Raw genomic sequence first — 17,254 nt, 5'->3', positions numbered from 1 at the left:
ACCTCAACCCTGTATACATACACTTAAAAGGATGTATGTAGGAGAGACAAAGAAGAAGGTACGGAAGGATAACGAACAAACTGTTACAGTATGTTCTCTCTGCAAAGATGAACTATACTTGCATTCACAAGAGGGAACATGGGGGTGCCTGGGTGGTTCAATCGGTTAGGCATCCAGCTCTTGATTTCTCCTCAGGTCACAATCTCAGGGTTGTGGGACTGAGCTCACGGTCAGGCTCCATGCTCAGCGGGAAGATTCTGTAGATTCTCTCTCTCCCTCTCCCTTTGCACTCCCCACCCCAACATGTGCTCACTTTCTCTCTCTAAAATTAATAAGGGGCGCCTGAGTGGCTCAGTCAAGTGTCTGTCTGCCTTCGATTCAGGTCAAGATCCCAGGGTCCTGGGATAGAGCCCTGAATCATCAGGCTCCCTGCTCAGCAGGGAAGCAGGCTCTCCTTCTGCCACTACCCTTGCTTGTGTTCTCTAGCCTTCTTTCTCTCTCAAATAAATAAAATCTTTAAATAATTAAACCAATCTTTAAAAAAAATAAAGGGGAACATATACTGGTTTCTCTTTCTTTTTAAATACAGTTCTGAGTATTTTACAGGGAGAAAACATTTGAATGCCACTTGGACATTCAAAAATATATACAGCAAGAAAGACTCAGATTTAATGATTTAATCATATTCTTTTCAATCTGTGTATTACTTAAAGCTCTTATTCTCACTTAATGTAATTTGTCACTTTCTTTACTTCTTGGTTCTTAAAACATTAATAAAAAGGAAGTAATCACTCAATATCACTTGTCTGTGTTATATCTGTATTTTATTATTAAGGTGTGTACTATTAAACATGATTATTCTTTCTCCACATCCTCTCCAACACACGTTGTTTCCTGTCTTGCTAATTTTGGCCATTCTAACTGGTGTAAGGTGGTATCTCAATGTGGTTTTGATTTGAATCTCCCTGATGGCTAGTGATGATGAACATTTTTTCATGTGTCTGGTAGCCATTTGTATGTCTTCCTTGGAGAAGTGTCTGTTCATATCTTCTGCCCATTTTTTAATATGATTATCTGTTTTGTGTGTGTTGAGTTTGAGGAGTTCTTTATAGATCCTGGATATCAACCTTTTATCTGTACTGTCATTTGCAAATATCTTCTCCCATTCCGTGGGTTGCCTCTTTGTTTTGATGACTGTTTCTGGGAATGCAAACTGGTGCAGCCACTTTGGAGAACAGTGTGGAGATTCCTCAGGAAATTAAAAATAGATCTTCCCTATGACCCTGCAATTGCACTGCTGGGTATTTACCCCAAAGATACAGATGTAGTGAAAAGAAGGGCCATCTGTACCCCAATGTTTATAGCAGCAATGGCCACGGTCGCCAAACTGTGGAAAGAACCAAGATGCCCTTCAACGGATGAATGGATAAGGAAGATGTGGTCCATATACACTATGGAGTATTATGCCTCCATCAGAAAGGACGAATACCCAACTTTTGTAGCAACATGGACAGGACTGGAAGAGATTATGCTGAGTGAAATAAGTCAAACAGAGAAAGTCAAGTATCATATGGTTTCACTTATTGGTGGAGCATAACAAATAATATAGAGGACAAGGGTAGATGGAGAGGAGAAGGGAGTTGAGGGAAATTGGAAGGGGAGGTGAACCATGAGAGACTATGGACTCTGAAAAACAACCTGAGGGTTTTGAAGGGGCGGGGTGGGAGGGTGGGGGAACCAGGTGGTGGGTATTAGGGAGGGCACAGATTGCATGGAGCACTGGGTGTGGTGAAAAAACAATGAATACTGTTACGCTGAAAATAAATAAAAAATTAAAAAAAAAAAACATGATTATTCTTATTTTTCTGAGTCAAAAATGTGAAAGAAATGTATATATAATATATAAAAGGTCCATTTTTAAAATGATCTTATCATTACCAGTTAAGCCCAATTGCAGCAAACCTCAGTAGACCTTTAAATCATGGTCTTGACAAGCTGCTATCATTAGTTTATATGTAACTTTAAAAAACTAACATTTACCAGGCATTTAAGAAAGTATTTTTTAAAAAAATAACCACACAGTATGCACATGGTTACAATTAAGCAATACAGAACAGCACAGAAAAAATTACAGTGAAAAGTAGCAGTCTCCTTATCCCAATCCTCCTTAGCCTACTCCTACCCACCCCCAAGAGGCATTTCCTTTATTTCATTTCTGTGTTTTGTTCTTTCGACAGTTACCTCCACATCTCAGCTTATTTCTGGACACAAATTTAAAATATTACCTACCAATTCTCTGCTGTCAGAGTACCAAGTGAGCTCTTACCATCCCTAACCTCTCCCCACCCCTATAATACAGTTGTATCATTGGCCTCAGCCACATAACCACGCTTCACTTCATACTGCATCAACCATAAACCACAACAACCCCCTACCCCCACGCCAGTTTTTTATTAGAACTGCAACACTCCCATCCTTTCTTTTGTTTTTGAAATTTCATGAGAAAATGTCTAAATGTGGGTCTTTTCTCACTTATTTTCTGAGTCCCTTCAATCCAAAGGCTTCTCTTTCAGCCATGGGAAACTGTTTTCTATTTCTTCTTTTTAAAAGATTTTATTTATTTAAGAGAGAGAGAGAGAGCACGAGCAAGTGCACACGAGCAGGGAGAGGGACAAAGAGAGGAGAAGCAGACCCCCCCCCCTGCTGAGCAGGAAGCTGGACTTGGAGCTCAATCCCAGGACCCCGAAATCATGACCTGAGCTGAAGGCAGACACTTAACCGACAAAGCCATGCGGTACCCCTATTATTTAATAACTTCCTTCCCTCAGTTTCTCTAGACTTCTTTGTCTGGTGCTAGAACTCCTGGGACCAGTCTCTGTGTCTTACCTATTTCTCTCATAACTTCCATGTCATTCCCTTTTTTTCTATGTTTGATGAAATTTCTTTGAATTTTTCTTTGAACCATCCTAATAAATGTATATGAGTCATTTTTAACATTTGACAGCTCTTCCTATTCTGGCTGCCCTTTTTGCATTATGTCAGGTTCTTGTTTAATGGAAGTAGTATCTCCTTGAAGTTTTGATCAATACTAATACTAATACTAATACTAATTTCAATAATAATACTACTTATTACCAATAGGCTTTTTTTGGTTTGTGCTTCTTTTGTTAATTTCTCTTCTTTCCTTGATATATTTTTCATCTGGGGATATGTTTCCTTTTTCTTTATCATAGTCTTTATCCTTAGTACTGCATGCTATCCTCAAATGCTAGTGATACTTGGTTATTCACTTACAAAGGAGATGGTATTTTAATTTTAATTTTTCTCTCTATGCATGTGGAAGCGGTTTTCTAACTGGCAAACTTCAGTTTAAGATGAGAGGCTTAAGAAGCCGCATAAGCAGGAGGACCCCTAAAAGGCAAAATGAGAACTTACTCCATACTAGCAGTTCTAATTCTCTGCAGAGGATATGCCCAATTTCTATGGAGGGACTGCTCTGTAGGAACCCAAGTAGTGGTAGTGCCTGGCTACAGACATCTCTGCAAGGGTTGGTAGGAAGAGTATGATCAGCAGATTGTTCCACTTATAGCATCAGATCTTACTCTAGCCCTTCAAGGTACTTGATTTGAATAATGAAACATTTTCTTCTTCACTAATATCCCACTTCATATATACTCCTTGCTGTTGCTTCCTTTGCCCTATACATCATTAGTGAGGTTTCCACTTGCCACTACCCCTTTACTAAAGAAACTTCTAATCTTCCAATCCATTGTAATTCTTGATATGGGTTTACACGTTTTAAAAAACTCCCTTACTAACGGTTTTACTGGCATCTTGGAAGGAAGAAAAGATACACATGTTAACCATTTTCAAATGTAAGCCTTCATAACACTTCATATGTAAATTCCCATTGTATGAATGTATCATTTTATCCTGGAACTTCAATTACTTATGTACCCATCTTACCTCTCCTGAAGAAGTAACTTCTGATAAAATGCTACTAAGATTCTTAAAGGTAGGAAATGTAGCCGATTCATCTTTGAATTTCCCATAATGACTATGAGTGCCTTACATATTCATGCAACATTGGAGAATGTACCATGTGCAAGACATTAATCAGGGGTTGGAGAGAACAAAACATAAAAAAGAGATAGTTGTCATTCAGGGAACTTATAATGTACTACACGGTTAAGACAACAAATATGAGTTCTTTGGAGATAAGGAGTTAGGAACTGAGGAATTAAGAAACAACAGATCCATGTGTACTTACAAAGAAACAAGGGGCATATATACTAAGTACTATAAATTTGGTATAAACAAAATGTAATTAGAATAAGAGAGGAAACACAATCTAGATGTTTAATAAGCTCTTACAGTCATATAACCACTATGGTTAGAACAGATACTACGGATACTACAGATACAATGGAGAATATCTATTTAGTCAAGTTGTTTTAAGGGTCCACAAGCTTGCACTCTTGACCAAAACTGGGCCAATGAATTCCATCCTAGAACTTTGGGTACTTTCTGAAATTGAGGTCCAGAAAAGTAAAATCAGAGTCTCTCCAAATAAATGAAGCTATAAGGCATATCTCTAGAGCTTGTCCTTCTTGAAAGACCAAGTTTTTGTTAAATGGAAAAAGCTAGGTCTAAATGGGAGAAGAATAAAGCTAATATATAGGGCAAACAAACAAACAAAGATGAAGATCCCTAAATATTGTTCAAGTTTCTAGTTCTAATTTCCAAAAGTTGAAATCTCATCAAGTTTAAGAGTCCAGGTTTACCCAGGCAACAGATCAGCAAAATAAACCCCAAAATCTTTTTAATCATCCTTTCCTAGATCATGTCAATATTTGAATGCTTGACCATTCTTTACTAAGTAGTGTCAATCTTATTGACCTGTCACAGGTATGTAAAAAGCAAGCAGTTAGCAATGATGATAAGAAGAGAGGAATAGTCAAAGTAGTATAGCAGGGTTTTTATTTTATTTTATTTTTTAAGATTTTAATTATTTGTCAGAGAGGGAGAGAAAGAGAGTGCATGCACAAGCAGGGGGAGTGGCAGGTAGAGGGAGAAGCAGGCTCCCCGCTGAGCAGGTGGGCCAATGTGGGATCCCAGCCCAGGACCCTGGGATCATGACCGGAGCCAAAGGCAGATGCTTAACTAACTGAGCCACCAAGACATCCCTGCAATATAGCAGTATTAACAGTAACAGTTGTACTAGTAAGGCCCCTACCGTTTATTGTGTGCTAGATACTGTAAATGTATTGTCATCCTTACAGAATGCCTAACAAGGAAGCTCTTACTGCCCCTTTTTGTAGGTTTTACAATAAAAGGCTCAAAGAGGGGGCACTTGGATGGTTCAGTCAGTTAAGTGTTCCAACTCATGATTTCAGCTCAGATTATGATCTCAGGGTCCTGGGACTGAGCTCTGCATTGGGCTCTGCGCTTAGCCGGGAATCTGCTTGAGGATTCTCTCCCTCTGCCCTCACCCTGCTCACACTTTCTCACTCTCTCTCTAAAATAAATAAATAAATCTTTTTTTTAAAAAAGCTCAAAGAGGTTAAATATTTTGCCTGATGTTGGTCAGCTAGTAAGTAATGGGACTGGAATGCCTATCTCTCAATCTGTATCTAAAACCTATGTTCTCTCCAAATAACTGGAATCCAATAGGAGCTGTGAGCATGATTCAGAAGTAATTATACTACTAATGACTGAATGGGACAAACTTTAATGGTATATTTAATGTTCACCTTGGAAGGATTTTAAAACTGTTTTCTATTTTCTAAGCAAATTAAGTAAAATACTAAAGTATATCATAAATGATTTGAAAATTTGTACGTTTGTTTAATAATCAAACATGCCCAAGTCCCAGAAACGGAAAGAACAAACAGAAAGCACATGGACAATAAGCGTGAAGAGCGATTCTGAGAAGGAATCTTAAGAGCGTGAGGTGAAAATCCCAGACAGTTTCTTCTACTCCAACAGGAACATTCTATCATTATATCATAGTAAGGTAGAAGAAGTAAAAAATCATCGGGGAAGCAAATATAATCTTCTTGAAGGACAACACTGGCACTCAACACATTACTTATAGAGAAAAAAGGAGCAAATGTGGTCAAGACTATGACATGATCAAAAGAAAATCCCCAGGTAAATCAAAATTAAAATAATTTACACGTAATAGTTGTACATAGTAATAAAACTCTGTTTCAAACAATTTACTTACTTTCGAAGTTCAGCGTTCTGCTTTTCCAAGCTCATTTTCATTTCCATGAGATGATTATTTTCTTGTTTTAACTGCTTTTCTGACATTTTTAGTGTGTTAACTTGCTGTGTTTGCATCTTCAAGTCATTTTGTGTAAGGCAGCGCTTCTGAGTTTCCTGCTCTATTTTTAATGTCAAATTTCTAACCTAAAAAACAAATTGTCTACTTGATAAAATATAAGTAATGATTTGCTTTTTCTTATCAATGAAGCTTGCAGCAAATATGATCATGCAAAACAGACTTTTGCCCTTAGGCACTTAATTCATTTCACGGTAAAATAGTTTTTGTTATTTCTCATGTCCTATTTTTTAAAATAAAATATGATCTTTAAGGTAAAAATAACTCAAAATTCTTAAAATTATGATTCACCATTTAGCATACTGGCCAAATTCAGTAAAATTAAAGGTTGCAGAGTATTTTATAAGAAAAAATTTTAAATTACGAAACCATCACTATACATCATTACAGATAAACCTAAGTTGACTATGAATTTATTACATAGTTTATTACTACTTATTAGTAAACTTAATACTCACATCCTCATTTAGCACATCTTTCTGTTTAAGGAGTTCATTTATTTTCTGCTGTGACTGTTTGAGGTCACAGTCAAATATGGAGCATCTCTTCTCAGCTTCCAGCAATAGGTTCTCCACTTTCTGCTTTAACGTCCTTTCCTCCGAGAGCTTTTTCTCCATTTCTATTGCCACAAAAACGGACACAATCATGAATTCACAAACAAAAGAAGCCTATCAAATACATGACACAGTGCTATAGAAATTATAGCAAACATTTTTTTAAATTTCCAATTTAACATTTTCATTACTCTTCTTAATGAGTTTCAAATGTCAAGTTTCATGCTTGGAAATCAGGTATTTATTTCATTTGCAGTGTGGAAAAATCTACCACACTGCACTATTACATCCATTCCACTGGAAGTAAAATAATTCTGCCTTCACTGATGGTTCTAAAAGAGCCTTACATATTTTTAGTAAAGATTTATTTATTTTTCTGTTACTCTGTGCCTCTCGGTGTTACTCTTCTTACCCTAAAACATTCCAGGTAGACTTTTTATGTCTATGGCTCTTTCCATATTAGCATATTAATATGCAGAGGATGACAATTATATTTGGGGGAAATGGTAAAGGACAAGACTCTGGGACCAAACTTCCTGAGGTTAAACTCTGACATGTCCTAATTATTTGCCTAAGCAAGTTAATTAACCTCTCTGAGGCTCAATTTCCTCATCTCTAGAATGATGATAACAATACCTATCCTCCCTCGCACGGATGTTATGAAGATTCTTAGTTAATATTTGTGTGGCACTTAAATGCTGCCTGGCACATGACAAGCATTTGGTAAGTGCTTACTATTCAAGGAGAATGTTTAATGACTGGAGGAGAATGTTCACAGTATTATTTTAGAAGAAAAAAACGCAGAACAGTACGAAAAAATCAGAAAATGTACAAAATATCCTCTTGATTAGTAAGACTGTGGTTAATCTTTACTTCTTCATACTTTCCTGTATTTTCTAAATGATTTGCAATAAACTTTTAATTTGTTTTATTAATCAGAAATGGCTTTTAAAACTTTTTTTTTTTTAATTTTATTTATTTGAGACAAACAGAGAGTATGAACAGGGGGCAGGGCAGAGGGAGAAACAGATTCCTTGCTGAGCAGGGAGCCAGAGGCAGGGCTCCTTCCCAGGACCCGGCGATCATGACCTGAGCTGAAGGCAGACACTTAACCAACTGAGCCACCCAGGCAATCCTTTTTAAATCTTGAAATGAAAAGCAGGCAAGGTCTATGTCTAAGCAAGTGATTTCATATTAAATGCCAGTAATTACCATTAAAGAAATTACTTTTTGATGTACTGATTAGAAATTCAATTGGGCTCCTCTGCTCTAATGCTTGATATCTGATTATCATTTATTATAGTTATATAAACCTATGATATTCAGTTTTTAATGAACTGTCCTCCAAAGTGTGGAAAAAATGAAACTTCTTCACATTCTACTAGTAACAGCTAATATTTCTAAGTACTTTTCCCCTATCATTTACTCGATTTTCACAACAACCTAATACTCTGTCTCTTTAGGGAAACAATGCACCAAAAGAAAAAAAAAAAAAAAGATAAGTAACTATGGACAAGGTCACATAACTAGTAACTCATTAGTAAGCCATATTCTTAATCAAAGGAAGCCATGACATGCAGTAGAAAGGACAAAGGCCTTTTTAGACCCGGTCATGGACAGATGTACTCATTATTTCTGCAACTCAGAAGCCAACCTTGTCAACAATAAAAAAAAAAAAAAAAGAAAGAAACACCCCCGCCCCCTGACAATTCACCCTAATGTGGGCACAGAGAATAGAAAGGGGCACAAGTGAACTTACTGAGGTGATGAAAACACAGATTCTACAACCTGTTTTGAACAGTGGTTACATGTGTATATTACAATGTGAAAATAGTGTCTACACTTTATTGCACCTAAATTATACCTCAAAAGAAATTGAACTCTATCTTCTAAGCCACTGATAGGGAAACATGGCCCACTAACTTCCTCTCTTGTACTTAGATTTTTCTAACTGAAGCACTCAATCAATCTCAACATCCTTAATTAGTACCTTATACTAAACTGATTTTAACCAAAAATCTCTAATTTCAATTACATTCAATAATTGAAAACCTATTTTTTTGCTAAGCTATTCATAAATGTTATGCTTCAGTATGAAATAAAATTCCTGCTTAAGAGTTCTATGAATCTGTCACAAGAGTATTTTATTAATTTCCTATGGAACTTCAAATCCATCATAATTACAAGCAGTCAGTTAGGAAAACAAGAAATTATCCTAAGACAATTCCAAGATACATACTGGTTTGTGGAAAAGTCAGCTCTGCTATCTTACCCTATATTCCTTAGCAGTGAATAACACTTTGACCAAATCTAGCTGTATCTTCATCATGCCAGAGTTCAAAATATTCAATGAGCTTATATTCTTGTTAGGCCAGGTACTATTTTTTTAAAACATTTATTTTGCATAATCTGGCAAAAATTTTACTATACAAACTGGTGAAATGTCAAACTAAATATTACAGAAAGAGGAAATCCCCCAAATCTGAATAGACAGATCTAGAACCTTATGCTCTGTGTGCCTGTTACTACTGATTCCACTGAAATATTGATTTCTCTCTGATCCTTAAATTTGGTTGAGTAATTTTGTGTTTGGGCCTTACTATCTTAGAAATGATTGTGGCCATAAAGGAAAAAAGTGATGTAAAGCTTCCCTAATCTTTTTTTCTCTCTAGTTCCCAATATTTGACAATAAAATATGAAAAAATGTTTTTCAAAATCGAAGAGTTCACTACAGAATCAATTCTTAGTACGATGCTGCGGCAAAACTCTTAGAAAAAAGCATACCTTTCATGGCTTCTGATTTTGCTTCTTCAATGGATTCATAAATCTTATTTTTATCTGCCAGCCGTGCTTTTGTAGCCTTATGCTCAGCTTCTTCTTGCTCCAAGCTCTGCTGTATAACTTTTAGTTGGTACGTCATATCTATTTCCATGTTGTTCTTTTCCTATTAAAGATTTAAAATAGCAACTATCAACAAAAAGACTGGCTCACAATTTCAAAGACTTATAAAGTTGTTTTTTACAGACTAAGAATGTTCAATACCTTTCCTCCCCTCTTCACTCGAACACTGTGTAAAACGATCCATGGAATCCACCTCCCATGGCACGCATGTCCCGTCTCTCCACTCTACACTGGAGATCTACACTGAGAGCCTTTTATCTCAAAAGAGTAACCAACGATATTCTCAACATCAGATTCAACAAACACTTTTCAGTTTTTATCTCATTTAGACTCACTGTTGACCTTGAAACTATTTCCTTGACATACCTGACACTGAACTCACTTGGCTCCCCACTTCCTGTTCTCATCTTTTATGTCACTTACGAAGTTTTCCCCTAGCTGCTCCTTGAATGCTGGTGTTCTCTGGAGCTAGTGTTCTTCAGCCACAAAGCTTCTCCCCTTCCTATATCATTCTTTCTCACTTTTAAAACATATCCAATATATATCTAAAGATAAATTTTCAGGATTCTCTACCATTTACCCTCTTATATTCCACATAAAGAGACTTGCTCTAAGTTGGGAATCTTTAATGACAGATGTCAATTTCTATATATCCTCAAAAAGATTTTCTAATTCTTTGTTCTCTATAGTTTGTATCATAAGTGTAGATATTTCTTTTATTTTTCAAATAAATCTCCAATCCTGAAAATAATTCTTTCAATCCACCAACAGAGTAATCTACTCTGCCCTGAAAAACCACTGCTCTAACCAATCTTTTCCCAGACAGGTTCTTTAATTCACAGGCTTTAGCACTTCTGTACCAATGACTCTCAAGTATTTCTAGCTTCAACAACCAGTTTACTGATGTTGTAAACATCCCAATTTGGCTGACTCACACAAACCTCAAACTTAGGACTAAAATCGATTTGTCATTGTCTCTTCTAAGAGCTGTTTACCTTTATTCATTGTAGTTAGTGGTACCATTATATATCTTGTCACAAAGTAGGAACTTAGAACTCATCCTTATTAAGTACCACACACATGCCTCATCTAATCAATCACTAAGTGCTGCCAAATATTTTTCCTCCAAATATTTCTCACCTTATTTCCCATCCTTTCAACCACCGTACTAGTTAATTCTCCATTATCTGAGTTACTGAAAAAGCCTTTTACTAATCTCCTTACTACCTCTTATCATGTCCTTTTATCATGTCCTCCCCTCAAATTTATCCTCTACATGGTACACAATGATCTATCTTAAATGTACCTCTAGTAAGAGCACCCAATTTAAAGTCCTTCAGTGGTTAGTCCATTACCTAGAGAAACTAAGTTTAAGAGAGTATTCAAAATCTTACATGATCTAGATCATTTTGGTCACTGAATTCCTCATACTAAGCATTAGGACCATACCGCTGTCTTCAGGCCAATTTTGGTCTGATGTCTATTTTCGTAAAATTTCACTGGAATATAGCCGCATCCATTCCTTTATGTGGTACAGTAGAGCTGAGTTGCAATAGAGACCATTTGGCCTTCAAAGCCTGAATATTTATTGTGTCTTCCTTAAAAGATTAAAATTTGTTGACTTCTGCTCTGTACTCCAGAAATATTGGGCAGTTTGCATTAAATAAACCAACTATGCCTTTTCTAATTTCCATCCTCTGTAACTTTTGCTCATGCTGTCTTCCCCAACTCAAAATGTGCCTTTACCCAGCCAATCCTGCCCTGTCAGACGGGGCCTTTTCTTCTGTGCATCCTATATACCCTGTTCATTCTTCTAGCATTCTATGTACCGTGCTGCATTAGAATTATCTGTGTACCTTATCACTTTAGAAGATACTCATCAGATTGTGAGACTTTTTTAAATTAAATTTTTTTTTTTTTTTAAGTAGGCCCTATGCCCAACATGGGACTTGAACTCATGATCTTGGGATCAAGAGTCACATGCTCTACCATCTGAGCCAGTGAGGTACCCAACTGTGACACTGTTAAAGGCAAGCAAGGACTATATTCTGTATTTCTACCACAGATGACACATTTAAATACTTAAACAAATGAATAAATAAGTGAACAAAAACACCACATTAACTGTACAGAGTCTACAAATTATCCCTGGCTTATAGTATTTTTAAGAATAACTTGTAAATGCCAAAAGCCGAGATAACTTTCTATTATTTTTAAGACATATTCTAAGTCAAAATTCCTTGGATCCCTAGGGAGAAACATCCACTGAAAGCATTCTGATTTCTCTTATTTTATTTTTTTTAAGATTTTATTTATTTATTTGAGAGAGAGAAAGCACACAAGCAGGGGCAGAGAGAAAGGGAGAGGGAAAGGGAAAAGCAGACTCCCCTGCTGAGTAGAGAGCCCGATGTGGGGCTTGATCCCAGGACCCCAGGATCATGACCCAAACTGAAGGCAGACACTTAACCAACTGAGCTATCTAGGTGCCCCTGATTTCCCTTATTTTAGAGTTAAGTTTTCCAATCTGATATTTTATAGTCATTTCCTTAAAAATATATAAAGCTGAACATGTTTTACCTTTTCCAAATCAGTAAGTTTCTCCTGTAGTTGTCTCTTCTCCATCTCTGCTTTTGCTAATAAGGTTTTGCCATTCTTTAAATCTTCTTCTAGGCCAGATATTCTGCCTAAAATTGCAACATTTTAAAAACATTAAGCCCACAGAGTATGTACATATTAAATTAAGAGTAAAACATTTTTGTTTTTTTAATTGTTGGTAGAGTGCCTTATAATGAAGTCAACTGAAATTCAAGGGGATAGTTTGACAACTTAAAATATTTCACACTATTTTAAAGTAAACTTTCTATTTGTAAAAGTTTGTATCGATGCATTTCCAACACCCTAACTTCACATAACAGAGTAGTATATTCAGAAACGTGCTACTCCAAGACATTATCCATCATCAAAAGTTGTTTCCAAAATGCAAATCATCAAGATGAATTCAAGTGTAATCTCTACTTTAATACCTTGTAAGTCATTAATTATCTCGGATCCATGGGTTCGGTCCCTCCTTTCAGATTCTAGAACTGACTGAAGATTGATAAATTCCTTTTCGAGTTTTAACTTGGCAGTCTCCAGCAGGCAATTTTTATCTTGAAGATCTCTATTGTTAGATTCCAGCTGCTGAATCTGTTTTGAACTTTCTGCCTGGGTTTTTCTTAACCGGGCTGCAGTATCAGATTCTGTTCTCAGCAAAGCATTGGTTTCATCCAGCTGATATTCCATTCAAAATCAAACAAACAACAACAAACACAGGCATATATAACGAAAATATTTCCATTTACATTACAAACTATTGAAAATAAGAAAAAAAAGTAAAAATATTTTCCTTATGATTTCCCTTTAAAATAAGAGGCAAAGAAGGCCTTTTTGTAACATTGCCAACTAAAAGTCTTATTAATAAGTCATTAAGAAAATTCAATTATCTTTACTACAACTGAGATCAACCTACTTGTCTCTGGAGCTGATTCACTTTCTCAGTAGATATTTGAGAGTTCTGATTTCTTTTTTTCAAATCTTCAAGTTGATCCTTTAAACTGTTAACTATGATAAAAAGAATTTCAGTGGCAAGCTTCAACACAACATACACATACACACACAATTTCTTTCTTGGTAAGTATTTAATATTCTACACTACAAACCATCATTTTCCAAATTTCGTTTCTTGTCTGCTTCGTGATCAGCTTTCCGCTGATATTCTGCATTTTTGTGCTGAAGAAGTGCCTTTTCTCTTTCTAATTGTCTTAATGCTGATTCCACACTTTTCCTTAAAGTAATCTGAAATAATGCTTAAAGTTATTACCAAAGGAAAGTATGCATAAAAATAAAAGAAAACAGTATTTCAAGCAGATAAAAGACACCTTTAAAAATAAGCTGTAACTGCTGTTTTGTTAATGTTCACAATGTTTTCCATTATTTTCAAAATAGCACACCTCTCTTAACTTATCAAGACCAGTGCTCATTGTTCACTACTGAAAGTCAAACTTTCTGAAACATTCCATTACCACTGAATCATCTTCACTTGATATAAACATTATGAATAGAAATTTAAAAGAAGAAACGATAGTTACTTTCTGTTGTTAAGCCAAGTAATATAAATGCAAATTTTTTTCCTGCATTACCTACACATGCTAAAATTAACTCAAGTTTGCAAAAACATAACAAAATGAAGTCTATCATCATGCTTATCCTGTAATTTTAGTCCTGTTCACCAATGCTAGAAGGTAGGTCTTCCTATATACCAAGATATGTATTAATACGGTACTAAGAGAACTCTGTAGCTAAGCCAGGCATCAAAACTCTTAGTGAACAAAAGTGTTAATAAAAGCATAGAGGAACTTTACCTCTTCCTCTAGTTCCTTTGCTACTTTCTCAAGGCGAGTATTAACAGATCTGAAGAATTTCAAAAGAAATAGTAATTAAATCTCTAATTCATAATAAAAACATCTTACTATAAATTTTAAAATAATCAAATAATTACTTTGTAGCCCTTCCTTTTAGGTAACATGTTTAAACTTCAATTTTAACATACCACACTGAACTAGCCACAAAACATACTTGCACTTTTGCTCTAGCTCCTCTTTGGCTTGCATCTCAGTGCTAAGGTGTTCTTCTAATGTGTATAATTTTTTCTGAATCTGTCAGAAAATAAGATACTATAATTAGAAAGTTTGGTCACACTTAAAATATAAAAGCCTCAAGAAAGCAATGACAAGCTGTTTTGTGAGCTGAATATAACCTCATCTATAATGGTACATAAAGGTTCTGTACCTTCTTAATGTGATTTTTACTGACAAAGGAAAAAATCCTCCAACTCTTGCTCTCTATCACACTACATACGTATGCAAACACGTACATGTCCACACCACATAAACATATGAGTGAGAAGCTCTAAACTTGGCAGAATTCTTCTATGACACCAAGTGTCTCGTTCACTATGAATAAAGGATCTCCTCCACTGTTCTTCCGCAGATGACTTATATAAAATACTGTCACAATGTGTACTTATAAGATGAAAAGGTCTATATCGGAAACACATACTTGGAATATTTGAACTTGCTCAAAAATATATTATTGCTCTTAAAAAGAAGAATTTAAGCTCTTTTTTATATCTTTCTATACCATGCCAGGAACAGTACTATAAAGAGTTATAATCAATAACTCTTGATGAATAATAGCTAATTGATTATAATTCATTTCCTTGCCATTCTTTGTGTCTTAGGCCAGATATGTTGGTCTTTAAATAAACTAAAATCACAGAAAGTATTAAACAGCCCATTTTGGGAGATTATCTTCTTCATAAAGGATTTAAGTTTTTTTAGTTCCTTTATGCCTTAGGTATAGTAGCAGACACTTTACAAATATTGTCTCATTAATCCTAACAACAACCTTAAGAATACAGTAGTGTTGTATCTACTCAATAAAGAAACTGAAATTAAAAAAAGGTGAGTAACTGGGCCAAGATGGTTTAGCTATTAACTGGCTGTGCCAAAAATCAATCCAAGTCTGTTAGACCCCAAGGCTAATGTTCTTTCCATTATTCTTTCTATAGTGATTGGGTTCCCCGTTTCTTAAATATTTGATAAATCTTATGCAAAACTATTGTTTTTCCTAGTAAGAATATACAGGCCAATGAACAAGTGAAGTTAATTGCTTTTGGCTGCTATTGTATTAGTACAATTTGATCACACCAGTTTTCACATGTTAATCAGTTATATATCCTTGATAAATAAAACTAAGAAAATTACATAATACATATTTAAACAATAGATCCATAAGGGTAAGGAAAGGAATACTTGGTAGAAAAAAGTTGGGAACTTCTCTCTCAGGCAGATGTAGTACTCCAAATGCTAGGTGGAAAATGGCTACATCAAAACACTGCTAGAATGAAGCACTTTTTCAGTTTTTCAACATACGTGACATCAACATACCTCTTGGCTTTCCTATTTAAAACAAAACAGAAAACACAGAAATTTACAATACTTGTATGCTTTATAAAATTCCCAAGAGAAATCATACCAGAATTATCTAACCAACTTTCTAATTTTCTATAAATGTTAAGGAGAAAAATGTTTAGCATACTCATTAATGTCTATGTGTGGATATGATTTACTTTTGTTGTTAGAAATTAGAAGCCACAAAATATGTAATAGTTTGATAAAATCACCCTTTATCTGAATTCATTCTTAAACACTCAAAATATTACTTCCTTCACTATTTTTGTACCCTTATACCTTATTATCTATATATACTCTTTTATAGTACTAAGATTATAAAATTTTCTGATATTATAGTTGCTTATAAACCTATTCTATTGCTTTTGCTACTAAAACTGAGCCTAAAGCCATATATAATTCATCTTTTTACTAGCCACTGTATCTTATACAATAATACCTGCCAAATAAATTAATCAATTCAATGTTCTTTGAACTGTATAACAACAGAGAATGCCATCTACTGATTCAAAAAGTAGCATCAAATGAACTTTTTCAATGCATGGATATCACTAAATTAGTTGAACATATGATTAAAATAAAGTAGTAAAAACCTATACATACTTCATTTTTCCTTGATTGTACCGAATCATTTTCTCTACAAGGTGAAGAGTCACTTAATAACCTAGAAGGAAAGGCAGGAAATAAATCTTTTGCATATCATTTTAATCCTTTTCCTAATACCGCCAAGTTATTATCAGCTTGTTATTATCAGCTTGTTATTATCAGCAAGTTATTATCAGTTATTCCAGCCACAAAGATTTTTCTTTCTGACCATTTTAACATATTTTAAATGAAGCAATGTTTCCCCTCTAGATATTTATCATTCTCAATAATTTAAAATGTTGCTCCTTTTTTTTGCCCCCCCCCCCTCCATTGGATGTTCTAGTCTTTAATACTGTTAAGACTGCAGTCACTAGATGGGCTATGCATTGCCCCTCTTCATCTCATTTTGAGTTCCTGTAACTATTTTATCAAGAAATCTAGAAAGACATCTCTCCTCCTTCTCAAAGATAACATCTCTTGATTCCCAGGTCTTAATACATAAATCATCACTTCTATTTAATTGTCAATCTCTCTAACTGGGTCCTCCCTCATTGTCTATAAATATGCTTGGGTTTATCAAGGCACTCATATCCTCATTTTAGTGAGCATTACAACAGTTTTTAGAATACTATCGTTAGCAGGGTGGCCAACTCATCCTGGTTTGCTGGGGATTTTCTGAGTTTCAGCATCAAAGTCCCTTGCCATATCCTAGGAAGCCCCTCATTTCTGGGCAGACCAAAATGGTTGGTCGCCCCTACCATTACATACATGGAAGTACCAAAAGTTTCTCAAATATGTTTCTCAAATGCCTCTAATGCCTCACTCCTCACTGCCTGTCAAAGTTGAAAGTCCCTCAG

At 35.3% G+C, this 17,254-nt stretch overlaps 1 protein-coding gene across 1 annotated transcript in view; it reads right to left on the bottom strand.

Moving 5' to 3' along the window:
- ROCK2 (Rho associated coiled-coil containing protein kinase 2) overlaps window positions 1-17,254 on the bottom strand; it is a 138,395-nt gene that overhangs the window by 18,378 nt on the left and 102,763 nt on the right. Inside the window, exons 10-20 of the mRNA XM_080814160.1 lie at window positions 16,416-16,476; window positions 15,789-15,800; window positions 14,416-14,495; window positions 14,202-14,250; window positions 13,500-13,635; window positions 13,310-13,401; window positions 12,825-13,071; window positions 12,379-12,485; window positions 9,685-9,844; window positions 6,805-6,965; window positions 6,230-6,414 (exon numbers count right to left, since the gene is read on the bottom strand). Of these exons, the coding sequence (XP_080670286.1) occupies window positions 6,230-6,414; window positions 6,805-6,965; window positions 9,685-9,844; window positions 12,379-12,485; window positions 12,825-13,071; window positions 13,310-13,401; window positions 13,500-13,635; window positions 14,202-14,250; window positions 14,416-14,495; window positions 15,789-15,800; window positions 16,416-16,476 (1,290 nt within the window). The remainder of the gene's footprint in view (window positions 1-6,229; window positions 6,415-6,804; window positions 6,966-9,684; window positions 9,845-12,378; window positions 12,486-12,824; window positions 13,072-13,309; window positions 13,402-13,499; window positions 13,636-14,201; window positions 14,251-14,415; window positions 14,496-15,788; window positions 15,801-16,415; window positions 16,477-17,254) is intronic.

Source organism: Martes martes (assembly GCF_963455335.1).
Source record: "Martes martes genome assembly, chromosome: 9".
NCBI classification, from domain to species: Eukaryota; Metazoa; Chordata; class Mammalia; order Carnivora; family Mustelidae; genus Martes; species Martes martes.
Note: the sequence above shows the minus strand (reverse complement) of the source record. Positions and strands in the feature narration are given on the sequence as shown.